The sequence below is a fragment of the Chiloscyllium plagiosum genome, unplaced genomic scaffold, assembly GCF_037043375.1.
Source record: "Chiloscyllium plagiosum isolate Xiang-an unplaced genomic scaffold, Cpla_swu_hap1 HiC_scaffold_3, whole genome shotgun sequence".
Classification (NCBI taxonomy): Eukaryota; Metazoa; Chordata; class Chondrichthyes; order Orectolobiformes; family Hemiscylliidae; genus Chiloscyllium; species Chiloscyllium plagiosum.
The window spans coordinates 87,091,659-87,106,866 of NW_028270141.1; the positions used below are offsets into that span (position 1 = coordinate 87,091,659).

Consider the following 15,208-nt stretch of genomic DNA (forward strand, 5'->3'; position numbering starts at 1 on the left):
TGACTGACATTATGATGAAAAACAATAAGTGTCTACACTTACAGTGACCTAAAAAAATGGATGGTAAGCACAAGTATACATTAACAAGAAATAACCAATACTCACAAAGAAACTAGCAACATGTTCATGGACAGAATAAAAGGTTGACTACTTCCTTTCCAAATAATGTCCAGTGCATCTATGTTTGAACAGGTTGATGTAATTTTGTGTCTAAGAGCCACATTAAATTATGTACGAGTCAGGATCATCCTTGGAGCTGCTCAGCACCAAATATTTGTTGGAATGAACACAGCTTCATTTATGAACGTAAGCTATTTCTGCCACTTTCTGGTAATGAAGTGAGTAATTGTGAGCAATATTCCTGATGATACGTTTTTAAAAATCATTTATTACAACTCAATTTTCCTTTTTGCTCACGTCTCCTTCAAATATTGTTTAGAAAAAAAATGAAGTTTTGATTCAGTGTACTTAAATAATTGTGAAGAGAAACTTTTGAAAACTAAACCCCTTCCTCTCTCAGATCGAACCTTGCAATAAGACATGGTTCCAGATGCATGAGCACTCCTCTGATACCAGGCAATTCTTTATAGCCACTTATTTCTACTTATATAATTTTTGATAATGTATCTGATAATGAACCAGTTCCTATAAGAAGCCACATCCATTCAAGTACAGCAGATGTCACTGAATCGCAGTAAAATGTAGGATACCTGTTTGGTAGCTTTCCTCACTTGTCCAACAGTTTTTAAATTTAGATCAACCAACTTAGCACAGAAATAAATACGTTAAAGATATACATCTAATGAGCATTAATGTCAATTAATTTAGCTGATTACTTGTAAAATAAATGCTCACTGCAGAAAGCATATGTCCCCCTACCAAAAGCAATCCATTGTTTCACTTGACAGTTAATTTCATTCCCAACTGCAATAAGTTAAAACAAAACAAGAAAGTACTGGAATCCCATGAAAACTGCACTGCGCACATTGAACAGGATTCTTTTCATAATGAAAATATCACATTATAGTTCACAGCATCAGTCCGTGTGCTAATAATAACCAAAAGAAAGAAATGTAACTTTCATTTACGTAGCACCTGTGAAGATAATTCCTCAAAAATTTCATCCAATAAAGTACTTCTGAATTGAAGAAACAGTTATATTATCAAAACATGGCAGTCAACTTTTGCACAGCAAGTTCCCAAAAACACAAAAGTGATAATGACTAGATCATCTGTTTTAGTGATGTAATATTTACCAGGAATAGCTTGCCTATTTTTCTTCAAAATAGTTCCACAGGATACCTTACTGCCATCTGGGAAGACAAACTGAGTCATGGAGTCATAAAGTCATAGCGTCCTACAGCATGGAGACAGGCCCTTTGGCCCAAACTAGTCCATGCCGCTATATCCTTCTAAACCTTTCCTATCCATGTATTTGTCCAAATGCCTTTTAAATATTGCTAATGTACTAGCCTCAACCACTTCCACTGGCAGCTCATTCCACATGCGACCATCCTGTGTAAAAACATTGCACCTCAGGTTCCCTTTTATTCTTTCCCCTCTAACCTTAAAATGATGCCCTCTCATCCCTGATTCCCCAACCCTGGGAAAAAGACTGGCTGCATTCACCCTATCCAGGCTTCTCATGATCCTCAACATTCCTATAAGATTTCCCCCCTCAGTTTCCTGAGGAAAAAAGTCCTTGCTTGTCTAACTTCTTCCCATAACTCAGACGCTCGAGTCCTGGCAAAATCCTTGTAAATTTCTTCTGTACTCTTGCCAGTTTAATAACAGCCTTCCTATCACAAGGTGATCAAAACTGAGCACAATATTCCAAGTGCAGCCTCACTAATGTCTTGTACAACTACAACATAACTTCCCAACTTCAATACTCAATGCCCTGACTGATGAAAGCCAATGTGCCAAAAGCCTTCTTCACTGCCCTGTCTACCTGTGACTCCACTTTCAGAGAACCATGCACCTGAACTCCAAGGTCCCTCTGTTCCACTACACTCCTTAAGGCCCTACCATTCACTATGAAACTCCTACCTTGATTTGACTTTCTAAAATGCAACACTTCACACTTATCTATATTAAACTCCATTTGCCATTTCCAGCCCACTTTCATAGCTGACCAAGGTCCTGGTGCAATTTCTGATAACCTTCCTCACTGTCCACAACATCACCTATTTTAGTGTCATCTACAAGCTTACTAACCATGCCTTGTACATTCTCATCCAAATCATTCATATAGATAACAAAGAGGAGAAAGTGAGGTCTGCAGATGCTGGAGATCAGAGACGGAAATGTGTTGCCGGAAAAGCGCAGCAGGTCAGGCAGCATCTAGGGAACAGGAGAATCGACGTTTCGGGCAATGATTCCTGAAGAAGGGCTAATGCCCGAAACGTCGATTCTCCTGTTCCCTAGATGCTGCCTGACCTGCTGCACTTTTCCGGCAACACATTTCCGTCATAGATAACAAAGAGCAAAATGTCCAGCACCAACCCCTACCCCTAATGCACTCCATTAGTCACAGGCCTCCAGTCTGACAAGCATCCTTCCACTATTACCTTCTGCTTCCTACTATCAAACCAATTGTGTATCCAATTTGCCAGCTTCCCCTGGATTCCATGCACTTTAATCTTCCAGAACAGCCTACTATGTAAAACCTTATCAAATGCCTTAATGAAATTCATTTAGACTACATATACCACCCCTGTCTTTGTCAACCTTCCTGGTCACTTCATCAAAGAACTCTAAGAAATTTATGAGGCATGATCTCACACAAAGCCAGTCTTTCAAAATACCTTATCTCCCAGAACCTTCTCAAGTAACTTACCTACTACAGATGTTAGGCTTACTGGTCTATATTTCCCAGTTTTTCCTTTCAACCCTTCACGACAATTGCTACCCTCCAGACTTCAGGGACCTCACCCATGGCCAATGATGACGGAAAAATATCAGGCAGCGCCCCACAGTTTCTTGTCTTGCAGTGTTCTTGGATATAACTGGTCAGGACCAGGAGATTTCTTCACCTACATACATTCCAATGCTTCCAACACCTCCTCTACTGTCATATGGACTGTCCCCAAGATGTCACCACTAACTTCCCCAAGTCTTCTTTTCTTTCTCCACAGTAAACCCAGAGAAGAAATATTCATTGATGACCTCATCCATCTCCTGCGGCTCTACATATACATGTCCACTTTGGTCCTTGAGGGTTCCTATTCTATCTCTAGTTATTCTTGGCTTAATCCAGAGGTAGAGCTGAAAATGTGTTGTTAGAAAAGCGCAGCAGGTCAGGCAGCATCCAAGGAACAGGAGAATCGACGTTTTGGGCATGAGCCCTTATTCAGGAATGGTTCCTGAAGAAGGGCTCATGCCCGAAACGTCGATTCTCCTGCACCTTGGATGCTGCCTGACCTGCTGCGCTTTTCCAGCAAAACATTTTCAGCTCTGATCTCCAGCATCTGCAGTCCTCACTTTCTCCTCCTTAATCCAGAGGTAACTTCACAAACAGTATCCCATTCCCTCAATACCACAATATAGTATCAGTCTAAATTGCTGTGCACAAATTCTGAAGTATGATGTGAACCCACAATCTTCTCCGAGAGGTAAAAGTCACTTGTAATCGAGCCAGAGTGCACACTTCAGCTGACTCATACAAACTTGAAATGTGTTGTAATCTCCAGGAAAACTGGCACATAATTGTGAGTACAGATTGGCTGCAATTAGTCACAACTTCAATCAACTCAATTAATTTGTTAAGTATTCAGTTCAATTGCTCAATACTTAAGCTGCTATGAAAGGTTTGCCAATATGGGTTACAATTTAACATCAGAAGCCAGTGTTCCAAGCCATAATATGATCATTTAATTTCTGATGTGTTCAGAAGTTGCTTAGTCCATACAAAGAAAAATCTGTGGTCTTTTCTACTGGAGGTAAGAGGGAATGGGAGTATCTTCAAATCCTTGTCAATCTGAGTAGTCTACGTGATAGGATTCTCTAAGTTATTGTATTTGGAGATGACATTACTGTCTACACAACGATTCACTTGTTCAGCTGTTCTGAAGCTATTAATTGCTTATTTTTAATATAGTATCACAGGTACAGCTGTGACCAGTTGTAGTTAAGAAAGAGTCGGATCTTTCATAAATCCTAATCATCCCAAAGTTCTTTATAGCCAATTAAATAGTTTTAAAGTGTAGTCACTTTAGTAAAGAAGGAAATACAGCAGCTAATTTGTACACTGCAAACTCTGAAACAGTTTGGAAGCAATACAGTTCCCTGTTGCTTCTTGCACGTTAATGCATTAGCCAATCAGAACTCACTTGCTAACCAATCAGAACCCTTTTCTCCTGTGAACCATGAAATTTGGCATTCTTGCATTTGTCTTGATGTATGTGCAAGGCAAGAAGTGTTGGCAATACTTTGCTTTTTTCAGCAATAAATAGCAACATGATAATGACCAGATAACCTATTACTGCGATGTTGACTGTGGGATAAAAATCTGAAGGCCGGCATAGGTTACACCCACTTCAGCACTCTGTTTCAAAATACAGCAAGCTTTGTTAAAACCTGACACTCTTGATAAACTGGCAAAAAAATGATATCCCTCAAATACCATGATCTACTGAGATGTCCAAATATTTACGCTGTAAAAAAATTTAAGTGATGTGTATACCCCTGCACTATGTTTCTATTGCTTACTGTGTAATTTTACATTGATTTTTAGGAGGTGTGTTGATGTTTTTATATTGATTTTGCTTTAGGGATGTTGATGTATTGAAGCTTCGCTTGGTTGGGGTTCACTGAGGTTACATGTACCTCTTGATTCTGTGGAATATTTGATCAACCAGCACACTGCTCGTCCCATACTTGCCAGTTAATGAAAAGTTTGCTGTAGTTTCATAGGATCTTTCGGCTTATGACTGGAACCTTAATTTGGTATCTCATCCAAGACAGAACTAAACTGTCAGTGTGTACTGTTATATCCAAGTCCTTGAATTGAATTTAAAACACATCCTTCTGGCCTCAGAAACACGAAGGCTAGTAACTGAGCCGCAAATAATACAGCAGGTCAGGCAGCATCCAAGGAACAGGAGAATCGACGTTTCGGGCATAAGCCCTGATTCCTGAAGAATCAGGATCTGTATGATCTGTAGACCACTATGATCACTATGATCTGTAGACCAATACTAAATGCATATTGAAACAAATGTTAATTCAAATCCTGCTGTTGCAGTTTGAGGACATGCATCTAGTTTTAAAGGTCAGTTGATCAGCAAAAGTGACCACGCACATGTCAGATTCATATGAAAACCCAATTGGTTTCCCTTTCAGAAAATGCCAGACGGGGTGGAATTTCTTCTCATGAGAAACGTTGGGAAAGGTTGGAGGAAGGGGGCAAATTATCAGACAGGTTGACAATTGCCTCTTTCCTGCCACGCAGAAATAAAGTGCAGGAAAGTCCACTTCAGTGCCGCAAACATCCTTGGCTACAATTACTTCAGCTCCTGGATGGACAGGAATGAACCAGCCTACTTGCCTGGTGGTTGGGCAATGTAGGTAGGCTGTCAGTTTGGGGAGGAGTCTCTCTCAATCTGCTCTAATTTAGGACAGCTTTTGAGAGTCACTCACCTGTCTTCATTTCCAAAGTCTTTGTGCTCCGTTTCTCTGTGATCCCCCCCCACCTCAGATCAGATCTCTGACTGGCCAATCAGCTGTCTTGCTGACATGTGATATAGTGTTTTGTGAAAAAAAGGTAGGCCACAGGCTTCCCTCAATGAACTTTCCTACTCAGGATTTAATTTAAACTGGAAAATTCTGCCCTCATTTTCTATTTGATCATGCCAATATAAAAGGGAGAGGTTTTCCCTTTTCCTCCCTTTGGCATCCAATAATCACCGAGGTGTACATCATCATCTTAAAAGCGCAGGATTACTGCATTAAAAGGGGACCTCTAAATTTACTGCTTATTTAGATTAAATCACGAGGACAATGACATGGAAGCGCAGAGAGGCAGTCTTGGTCGGACATTTTAAATCTCAGCTGGTCCTTGTGGTTCAACATAAATATGTGCTCAGGTAGATTAATGAGAGTTAGAACTGCAGACATGGAACACACCGATGTCAAGCAATATCATTTGTCTTCCTAACAATGAACTGTAGGACAGTTTCATTTCATTATCAGTAGGTAGCAGCAGTTGTATAGCCTGGCACCAGTCCTTGGGTCAGTTTGTATGTGATGTTGGAGCGTCTTCTATGGCTGCATAACATTTTAAAGCAAATATTATGTCATTCATGTAGTCCATATCATTGTGAATGATATTGATACCCAGCTTCCTTTTCCTATAGTTTTTACAAAGTTACAATCCTGAGAAAAATCTTTGGAAATTTCTAATATGTGATAAAGAAATACTTCAGCATTTAAGAAACAAAGAACAAAGAAAATTACAGCACAGGAACAGGCCCTTCAGCCCTCCAAGCCTGCACCGATCCAGATCCTCTATCTAAACCTGCCGCCTAATTTCCAGGGATCCGCATCCCTCTGCTCCCCACCCATTCATGTGTCTGTCTAGATACATCTTAAACAACGCTCTCGTGCCCGCCTCTACCATCTCTGCTGGCAATGTGTTCCAGGTACCCACCACCTTCTGTGTAAAGAACTTTCCAAGCATATTTCCCTTAAACTTTTCCCCTCTCACCTTAATGTGAGCCCAGTTAAAATCAGTCAATTTTTTAAAAAATCAAATAAACTGCAGATGGTGAAAATCTCAAATAAGAACAGAAAGTATCATAAATTCTCAGCGGGTAAGTAAACTCCTGTAGAGAAAGGAAAACTAAGTTAATGGGCTAAATGTTCTCACGCTATTGGAGGTAGATCCACGGGCCAAGCAGGGTTCAAGATCAGGACATTCCCATCGGATGGAGATCTCAATGCAAACATGATCTTTTTGGCTTTCTCCAGGGTGACTCGGAAGGTGAGCAGGGTACCCTCTTGGGTCTGTCAGCTAAGTAATGGAGACATGTAAAAGTTGAGATTGTTAAGAAGCCAATTACACTTCTTAAAGAATTAAACTCCTTTCGCCTTGAATTTTCCAGTTACGGAACCTGCATCCCAACATGTCAGCCAGGGTCACCTGGTTGAGTGCAGAGTGGGAAGATTTTCTCAGCTGGGAAAGTCTCGATCAGTCACAGTGAAGTGTCGAGGCACAGCCTAGTGAGAAGCACCTCTTTAATGCACTTCTTCCCAAAGGTTTTGGTTGTACACCAGGTAATTGCCAACTTCTTGAAAATCACTTCACCTTTCTAGCTCTTTGCTCACAGTCTGCTGCTAACTTTCACCAAGGCAAGGAAGTGACATATGTAGGTTCACATTCCACATTTACTGAAGGTGAAGAGTATAGGACACATCACCATCAACAGCTTCACAGTGGCCAAGGCAGAAACACCGTCCTTCACCTCGGTCCATGCCGCTCGACAGGGCAGTAGAGATAATCAACAAAATTCAGGTGGAATTAGCGAGGACCCCCCAGGATTGGAAGGCTGAATCCACTCACTCAATATGTCTTACCACCAGAGCCTCTGGAGGGTTTGGCTTGCATGGCAGGTAACACAAATGTATAAACATAGGAATTAAGAGCAGCTGTAGGCCATTCAGCCCCTTGAGCCTACTCCATACAGTAAGAACACGGTCTATCTGTTTTGTTTTGAATTCCACATTCCCATCTAGGAGAAAATGTGAGGACTGCAGATGCTGGAGATCAGAGTCGAGAGTGTGTTGCTGGAAAAGCACAGCAGGTCAGGCAGCATCCAAGGAGCAGGACTATCAATGTTTCGGGCATAAGTCCCTCATCAGGAACAAGGCTTGAGGGCTGGGGCTGAGAGATAAATGGGAAGTAGGGGGTGGGCTTGGGAGAAGGTAGCTGAGAAAATGATAGGTGGATGAAGGTGAGGGAGAAGGTGATAGGTAGGAAGAGGTAGTGATGGACAGGTCAAGAGGGCGGTGCCGAGTTGGAGACTTTGGTCTGGGATAATGTCGAGGAAGGGGAAATGAGGAAGCTAGTGAAATCCACATTTATCCCGTTGCAGGGTTGCAAGGCAGAATATGAGGAGTTCTTCCTCCAGTCGTTGGATGGTAACAGTTTGGCGGTGGAGGAGGCCCAGAATCTGCATGCCCTTGACGGAGTGTGGGGGAGTTGAAGTGTTCAGCCATGGGGTCGTGAGATTGGTGGGTGTGGGTGCCCCAGAGATCTTCTCTGAAACGATCCGCAAGAAGGTGTCCTGTTTCCCCAATGTAGAGGAGACCACATCAGGTGCAATGGATGCAGTAGATATAGTTTAGTGGAGGTACAGGTAAATTTCTGACGGATGTGGAAGGATCACTTGGGGCCTTGGATAGAGGTGAGGGGTGAGGTGTGGGTGTAGGTTTTGCAATTCCTGTGGTGGCAGGGGAAGATGCCAGGAGCGGGATGTGGGCTGGTGGGGGGCATGGACCTGACGAGGGAGTTGCGGAGGGAATGGTCTCTCTGGAACACTGATAGGATTGGGGAGGGAAATATACCTTTGGTATGGGGTCCGGTTGGAGGTGGTGGAAGTGGTGGAGGATGATGCGATGTATGCGGAGGTTGGTGCAGTGGAAGGTGAGCACCAGGGGGTTCTCTCCTTGTTGCGTTGGGAGGGGTGGAGCTCAAAGGCGGTAGTGCAGGAATGGAGGAGTTATGCTGGAGGGCATCATCAACCACGTGGGAAGGGAAGTTGCGATCTTGGAAGAAGGAGGCCACCTGGGACTTTGAAGTGGAATTGGTCATTCTGGGAACAGATGCGGCGGAGGCAGAGGAATTGAGAATAAGGGATGGTATTTGTACATGACGTGGAGGGGAGGAGGTGTAGTCTAGGTAGCTATGGGAGTAGGTGGGCTTGTAGATTTCTGTGATTAGTTGATTGCCAGAGATAGTGATGGAGAGGTCTAGGAAGTGAAGGGGTGAGGGGGGAGGGGGGGAGTGTCCGAGATGGTCCAGGTGAATTTGAGGTCAGGATGGAAGGTGTTGGTAAAGTTGCTGAACTGTTCAACCTCCTCGTGGGAGCACGAGGCGGGGCTAATACAGTCATCAATGTAGCAGAGGAACAGGTGGGGGGGTGGTGCTAGTACAACTGCGGAAGATGGATTGTTCCACGTACCCGACAAACAGGCTGGCATAGCTGGGTCCCATGCGGTGCGTATGGCTACCCTTTTGGTTTGGAGGAAGTGGGAGGGTTGGAAGGAGAAGTTGTTGAGGTTAAGGACCAATTCAGGCAGGCAGGCAGATGAGGATGTCGGTGGAGGGTTACTGGTTGGGACGGTGTGAGAGGAAGAAACGGAGAGCTTGGAGACCTTCGTTGTGGCGGATCAATGCGTACAGAGACTGAATGTTCATGGTGAAGGTGAGGCATTGGGGGCTGGGGTAACGAAAATCTTGGAGGAAGTGAAGGGCTTGGGTGGTGTCCCGAATGTAGGTGGGGAGTTCTTGGACTAAGGGGGACAGGACGGTGTCGAGGTAGGAAGGAATGAGTTCAGTGGGACAGGCACAGGCTGAGACAATGGGTTGACCAGGGCAGTCAGCTTTGTGAATCTTCAGTAATAGGTAGAATTCCCATATATCATGATAAATTCTGATCCTTCCTGGAGGTAGGTGTGTTCACTGAGCTGGAAGGTTCATTTTCAGACGTTTCGTTACTATACTAGGTAACATCATCAGTGAACCTCCAGACGAAGCACTGCTGATGATTCCTGCTTTCTATTTATAAGTTTGGGTTTCTTTGGGTTGGTGATATCATTTCCTACAGTGAAGTCATTTCCTATGATGATGTCATTTCCTGTTTTTTCTCAGGGGGTGGTAAATGGGGACCAAGTCAATGTGTTTGTTGATAGAGTTCCGATTGGAATGTCATGCTTCTAGGAATTCTCGTGCATGTCTCTGTTTGGCTTGTCCTAGGATATATGTGCTGTCCCAGTCGAAGTGATGTCCTTCCTTATCTGTATGTAAGGATACTCGTGAGAGAGGTTCATATCGTTTTGTGGTTAGTTGATGTTAATGTATCCTGTTGGCTAGTTTTCTGCCTGTTTGTCCAATGTAGTGTTTGTTACAGTTCTTGCATGGTATTTTGTAAATGACATTAGTTTTGCTTGTTGTCTGTATCGGGTCTTTCAAGTTCATTAGCTGCTGTTTAATGTAGGGGAGAGTGGCTCAGGTTTCTGGACGCATTTTGTCTGTTTGTTTGGGTTTGTTGCTGAGAAATCGGTGGACTGTGTTCATTGGGTACCCATTCTTTTTTAATACACTGTATAGGTGATTTTCCTTTGCTCTGCATAGTTCCTCTGTGCTGTAGTGTGTGGTGCTCGTTGAAATAATGTTCTGATGCAGCTTCATTTTTCGGCTGTTGGGATGATTGCTTCTGTAGTTCAATATTTGGTCCGTATGTGTTGTTTTCCTGTAGACGCTGGTTTGAAGTTCCCCATTGGCTGTTCGCTCTACTGCGACATCTAGGAATGGCAGTTTATTGTTGTGCTCCTCCTCTTTAGTAAATTTCATTCTTAGATTACTCTTCAGAGGGTTGGTGTGGACTTATTGGGCCAAAGGGCCTGTATCTACACTGTGGGGACTCTATGATTCTACATCTGGAAATAACCTCAAAAACAATCTCTAAATTCCTCATCCATGCTACCCTCGCAAATCTGACTTTTCTCGATTACATGTAGATTAAAATCACCCAGGGTGATGGCAAGCCATTAATCACAAGCACCCATTATTTCTTCTTGTATACTTCTTCCTATATCATAGTTCATATTAGGGAGCTTGTCGACCAGCCCTACATGTGACTGGTTTCTGTTAGTTTCCTCAAACTTCACCCCAATCGATTCTCAGTTCTGACCTCTTGAACCAAGATGGTGTCTAACCATTACACCAATGCTACCACTGTTGACATTTGTAGCATCTGTAAACAAGATTCCTTCCCTGATGTATAGGGGGAGGGGAACTCACTGTTAGTGGCTGACAGTAAGGCAGTCCCATCATCCCAGCAAAGAAACTAGTAAAGAGAAGACCATTTAAGATCTATCTTCCCACAGACTCAGCAGCCATTGACATGCTTGAACTAGCCTGTCAAATCACCTGAATCAAAGAAAGTGGACTGGATGAGGGAGTCGAAGGATGGGTCAGTAAATTTGAAGATGATACGAAGATTGGTGGAGTTGTGGATAGTGAGGAGGGCTGTTGTCGGCTGCAAAGGGACTTAGATATGATACAGAGCTGGGCTGAGGAGTGGCAGATGGAGTTCAACCCTGCCAAATGTGAGGTTGTCCATTTTGGAAAGACAAATAAGAATGCGGAATACAGGGTTAACGGTAGGGTTCTTAGTCAGGTGGAGGAACAGAGGGATCTTGGGGTCTATGTTCATAGATCTTTGAAAGTTGCCACTCAGGTGGATAGAGCTTGTAAGAAGGCCTATGGTGTATTAGCGTTCATTAGCAGAGGGATTGAATTCAAGAGTCGTGAAGTGATGTTGCAACTGTACAGGACTTTGGTTAGGCCACATTTGGAGTACTGTGTGCAGTTCTGGTCGCCTCACTTTAGGAAAGATGTGGAAGCTTTGGAGAGGGTGCAGAGAAGATTTACCAGGATGTTGCCTGGAATGGAGAATAGGTCGTACGAGGATAGGTTGAGAGTGCTAGGCCTTTTCTCGTTGGAACGGCGAAGGATGAGGGGTGACTTGATAGAGGTTTATAAGATGATCAGAGGAATAGATAGAGTAGACAGTCAGAAACTTTTTCCCCGAGTACAACGGAGTGTTACAAGGGGACATAAATTCAAGGTGAAGGGTGGAAGGTTTAGGGGAGATGTCAGGGGTGGGTTCTTTACCCTGAGAGTGGTGGGGGCATGGAATGCGCTGTCTGTGGGAGTGGTAGAGTCAGAATCTTTGGTGACCTTTAAGCGGCAATTGGATAGGTACATGGATGGGTGCTTAAGCTAGGACAAATGTTCGGCACAACATCGTGGGCCGAAGGGCCTGTTCTGTGCTGTATTGTTCTATGTTCTATCCCCCACCTCTGCCCATCTCTGCTTCTCAACAAGTTGTCTGTTCTCTTCTCAAGCAAGATGAAAATGTTGAGAAGTTCAAAGTGATTGTAACTGCTCACATGGAGAGGAGGGAGAGATAGCGTCTGTGGACGGTGACTGTAATGTATGGTTGCAAGAGGACAATGCAATGTAGAGTGAGTGAGAGTATTGGCTGCTCAGATGGAAATGTGATAGGCCCAGAGAGGGAAGGATTTGTGCTGTTGACCTGGAGAGTGTTGTGCAGGAGATTACTAGGAACCAAAGAGGTCCTGGACTCACTGGTGCACTGTCTTTTTGGAGGAAGCACTCTCCTTCTGCAGCTTTCCTCAGACACCTCCCTTCCATGCCATTCTCCCATTCTTGGGCCAGCTCAGCTCACTGCAGCTTCTCCGATGCCATAGCAGGGTTTCAAGCTAAGAATGAAAGAGCTGAACAGCAGCTTTCTCAGGCCTACCTTCTATTCCTGGTGCCAGAGTCTGTCATCCTGCTGTCCCTCCCCATTTAGCTGGGGACCATGAAAGTAGCTTGAATTTGGGGTGGATGAATGAGAGAGAAAAAGAGAACTATTGCTATTTGTACCATTCAGTAAGTTGGTTTCCAGACCCGATATTGGCACTGCATTACTAAAGTAAAAGATTCCATCCAATATTTGAATTGATGATAGTTGCCAGAACTGTTGTAGTTTCAAAGTATAATAGTGCCAAGGCCACTTGGCGGGATGGTGCTTCAGTGCTTAACATGTCTGCCTCACAGTGCCAGGGACCCAGGTTCAACTCCAGCCTTGGAATGACTGTCTGTCTGTGTAGAGTTTTGCACATTCTCTACATGACTATGCAGGTTTCCTCTGGTTGCTTAGAATTCCTCTCTCATTCCAAAGATGTACAGGTTAGGTGGATTGGCCATGCTAAGTTGCCCCACAGTGTCCAGGGATGTGTATGCTAGGTGGATTAGAGCCACGTTAAATATGAGTGGGGAGGGGGAATGGGTTTGGCTGGGATATTATTCGGAGGGTCAGTGCAGACGCGATGTCAGCAGTTAGCAGTCAAGGAGGTAGGCAGTTTGCTATACAATTCTGTCCCACCTCAATGTCATACTTGGAGCATATGCGAGCAGCCTACACACAGCACTTGCATCAAACAAACAGCCATGCCTCCAACTCGAATGGGACTAAGTCCTCGGTCAAGTCAAAAAGGGCAGCTATCAGCCAAGGGGTTCACTCAACATCAGTCAAGGGGCTTGGGCACAGTCAGTTAGTTATTCGGCTTGGTAAACAAGTATTCTCTCTTAAGTCAGGGCCAAGGAACTGAATGTCAGTTGATTCTCTCTCACATTGGACCGTTTCTCTCTCAATGAGGTAAAGGGAGGATTGAGTGAGATGAAAGGGCTGGCTGGTATTACTGCAGGTGACTACAGTGAGTTGGAGAATCGGACTAGCTTTGAACAAATGGGGCTCCATTGGGGCACAGGACCCAGTTATTTGGGTGGATTTGGGACAACAGCATGTGAAAACTCGCCAGACCTTACAAAAGTCAATGAAAATGACATTTAATCGGTTTCTGGTAATGTCCAGTCCATAGTTATTCTGACATCTATTCAGCAAGTAATGCTCTGGAGCATTTAATCAACAAATAGATTAACAGCTTATATCTTTATTAATGTATGGAATACATTAATGGTAACTCCTATTGTGACATTGTGGAAGTTAGGAGCAAACCTGCTGCAGAATGCAAGGAACAGTACTCACCAAGTGCTTTAATGTTTGTCTGAACAGAACTAATCTTTGTCTCATAGAATGATTGGGCCATGTTGAGATCTTCAGTTATGGAGTCAACCTTTTTGAACACTGTAACAATGCAAGATTCCGTTGTCATATGAGCATACGATGTAAAAACAGAAGTAGGCTATTCAATCACACAAATAATACCTAAATAGTTATCATGCCTTTGTGGTCAATTTTATTTATAGCTGAATCATAATAGATCAAATGAAAAGACATTCGACTCTCCTTGGAGAGTGAGGTGTAATGTTGAAGCATACGATTTCAGAACGCCCAGCGGCATTCCGATTTCCCAGCCACAGAGATAGTGGTCTTGGTTTCCCCAGAGGGAAAAATCAATTTGGGTACAGATGATACTGAACTGTATATCATGACAAACAGAATTAAGGTCCTTTCCCTGATTATTATATCGCTCAATAAATTTTTAAATGGACATGCATCTCCAGAATAGTCAACACATTTAAAATGGCAACAAGTAACTGTGTTGCACGATTAGACATCAGAAAATTAAGTTTCCCGTTGATTCACAGCACATTGGAAGGGTTGTGTTGTTTTGTTACATTATCTTGTTAATTATGCAAATGAGTGTTTATTTTTATTCGTTGATATGTGTGTTTTGTTGGCTTTGCCGGGATTTATTGCTCATCTTTAATTAGCTTTGAGAAGGTATTGCTGAACTCTGTGCTGCAGGGACACCCACACTGTTGTTAGGGAGTTGCAGAATTCTGATCCAGTAATAGTGAAGGAACAGCAATATAGTTCCAAGTTATAATGGCCTGTTGCTTGGAAGTGAATTAAAATATTTGGATTTCGTGGAAGAGAATTATAATTTGTGGATTTCACCTGGCACTGTAAATGGTGTAACTTTACAACTCCATTCTAAAGAAGCTCAACGTCATAAAATGCAAAATACAGGTACGTTTTCTTGAATTTTCCCCCAAACCTTTCTCATATCAACTGAGAAGGGGACAAAGGTAAAATAATAGAAGAAGTGCTTTTGGTTCAAGGTAATACGGGCATGACCCAGACTGCTATTGAGATGAGATTTCATCGCCTGATCATTGATCTATTTATGACTGATGTATTAGAACTAAAAATAAATAGAATTCACAAGGAGTGATATTAAACTTCTACCGAATCTTTCTTTAACCAGTTGCACTACTGCTAACACAGGTCAAGAGCTGATGGAGAAGGTGGAAGGAAAATTAACTAGAATGATACCAAAACTAAGAGGTCATACCTACAGAAAAGTCACATGAATCTGGAAAGGTGAAGATCAAGAAGTGATCTGTGGAGATCTTCAAAATTATAAATGTTTTGGTTAAGTTGTCATG

General features: G+C 43.0%; 1 protein-coding gene across 3 annotated transcripts in view; it reads right to left on the reverse strand.

Moving 5' to 3' along the window:
• scara3 (scavenger receptor class A, member 3) overlaps positions 1–15,208 on the reverse strand; it is a 59,765-nt gene that overhangs the window by 12,850 nt on the left and 31,707 nt on the right. For all 3 annotated transcript variants that reach the window (XM_087981422.1, XM_043685113.2, XM_043685119.2), the window contains exon 5: positions 13,842–13,940. In XM_087981422.1, the coding sequence (XP_087837548.1) occupies positions 13,842–13,940 (99 nt within the window). The remainder of the gene's footprint in view (positions 1–13,841; positions 13,941–15,208) is intronic.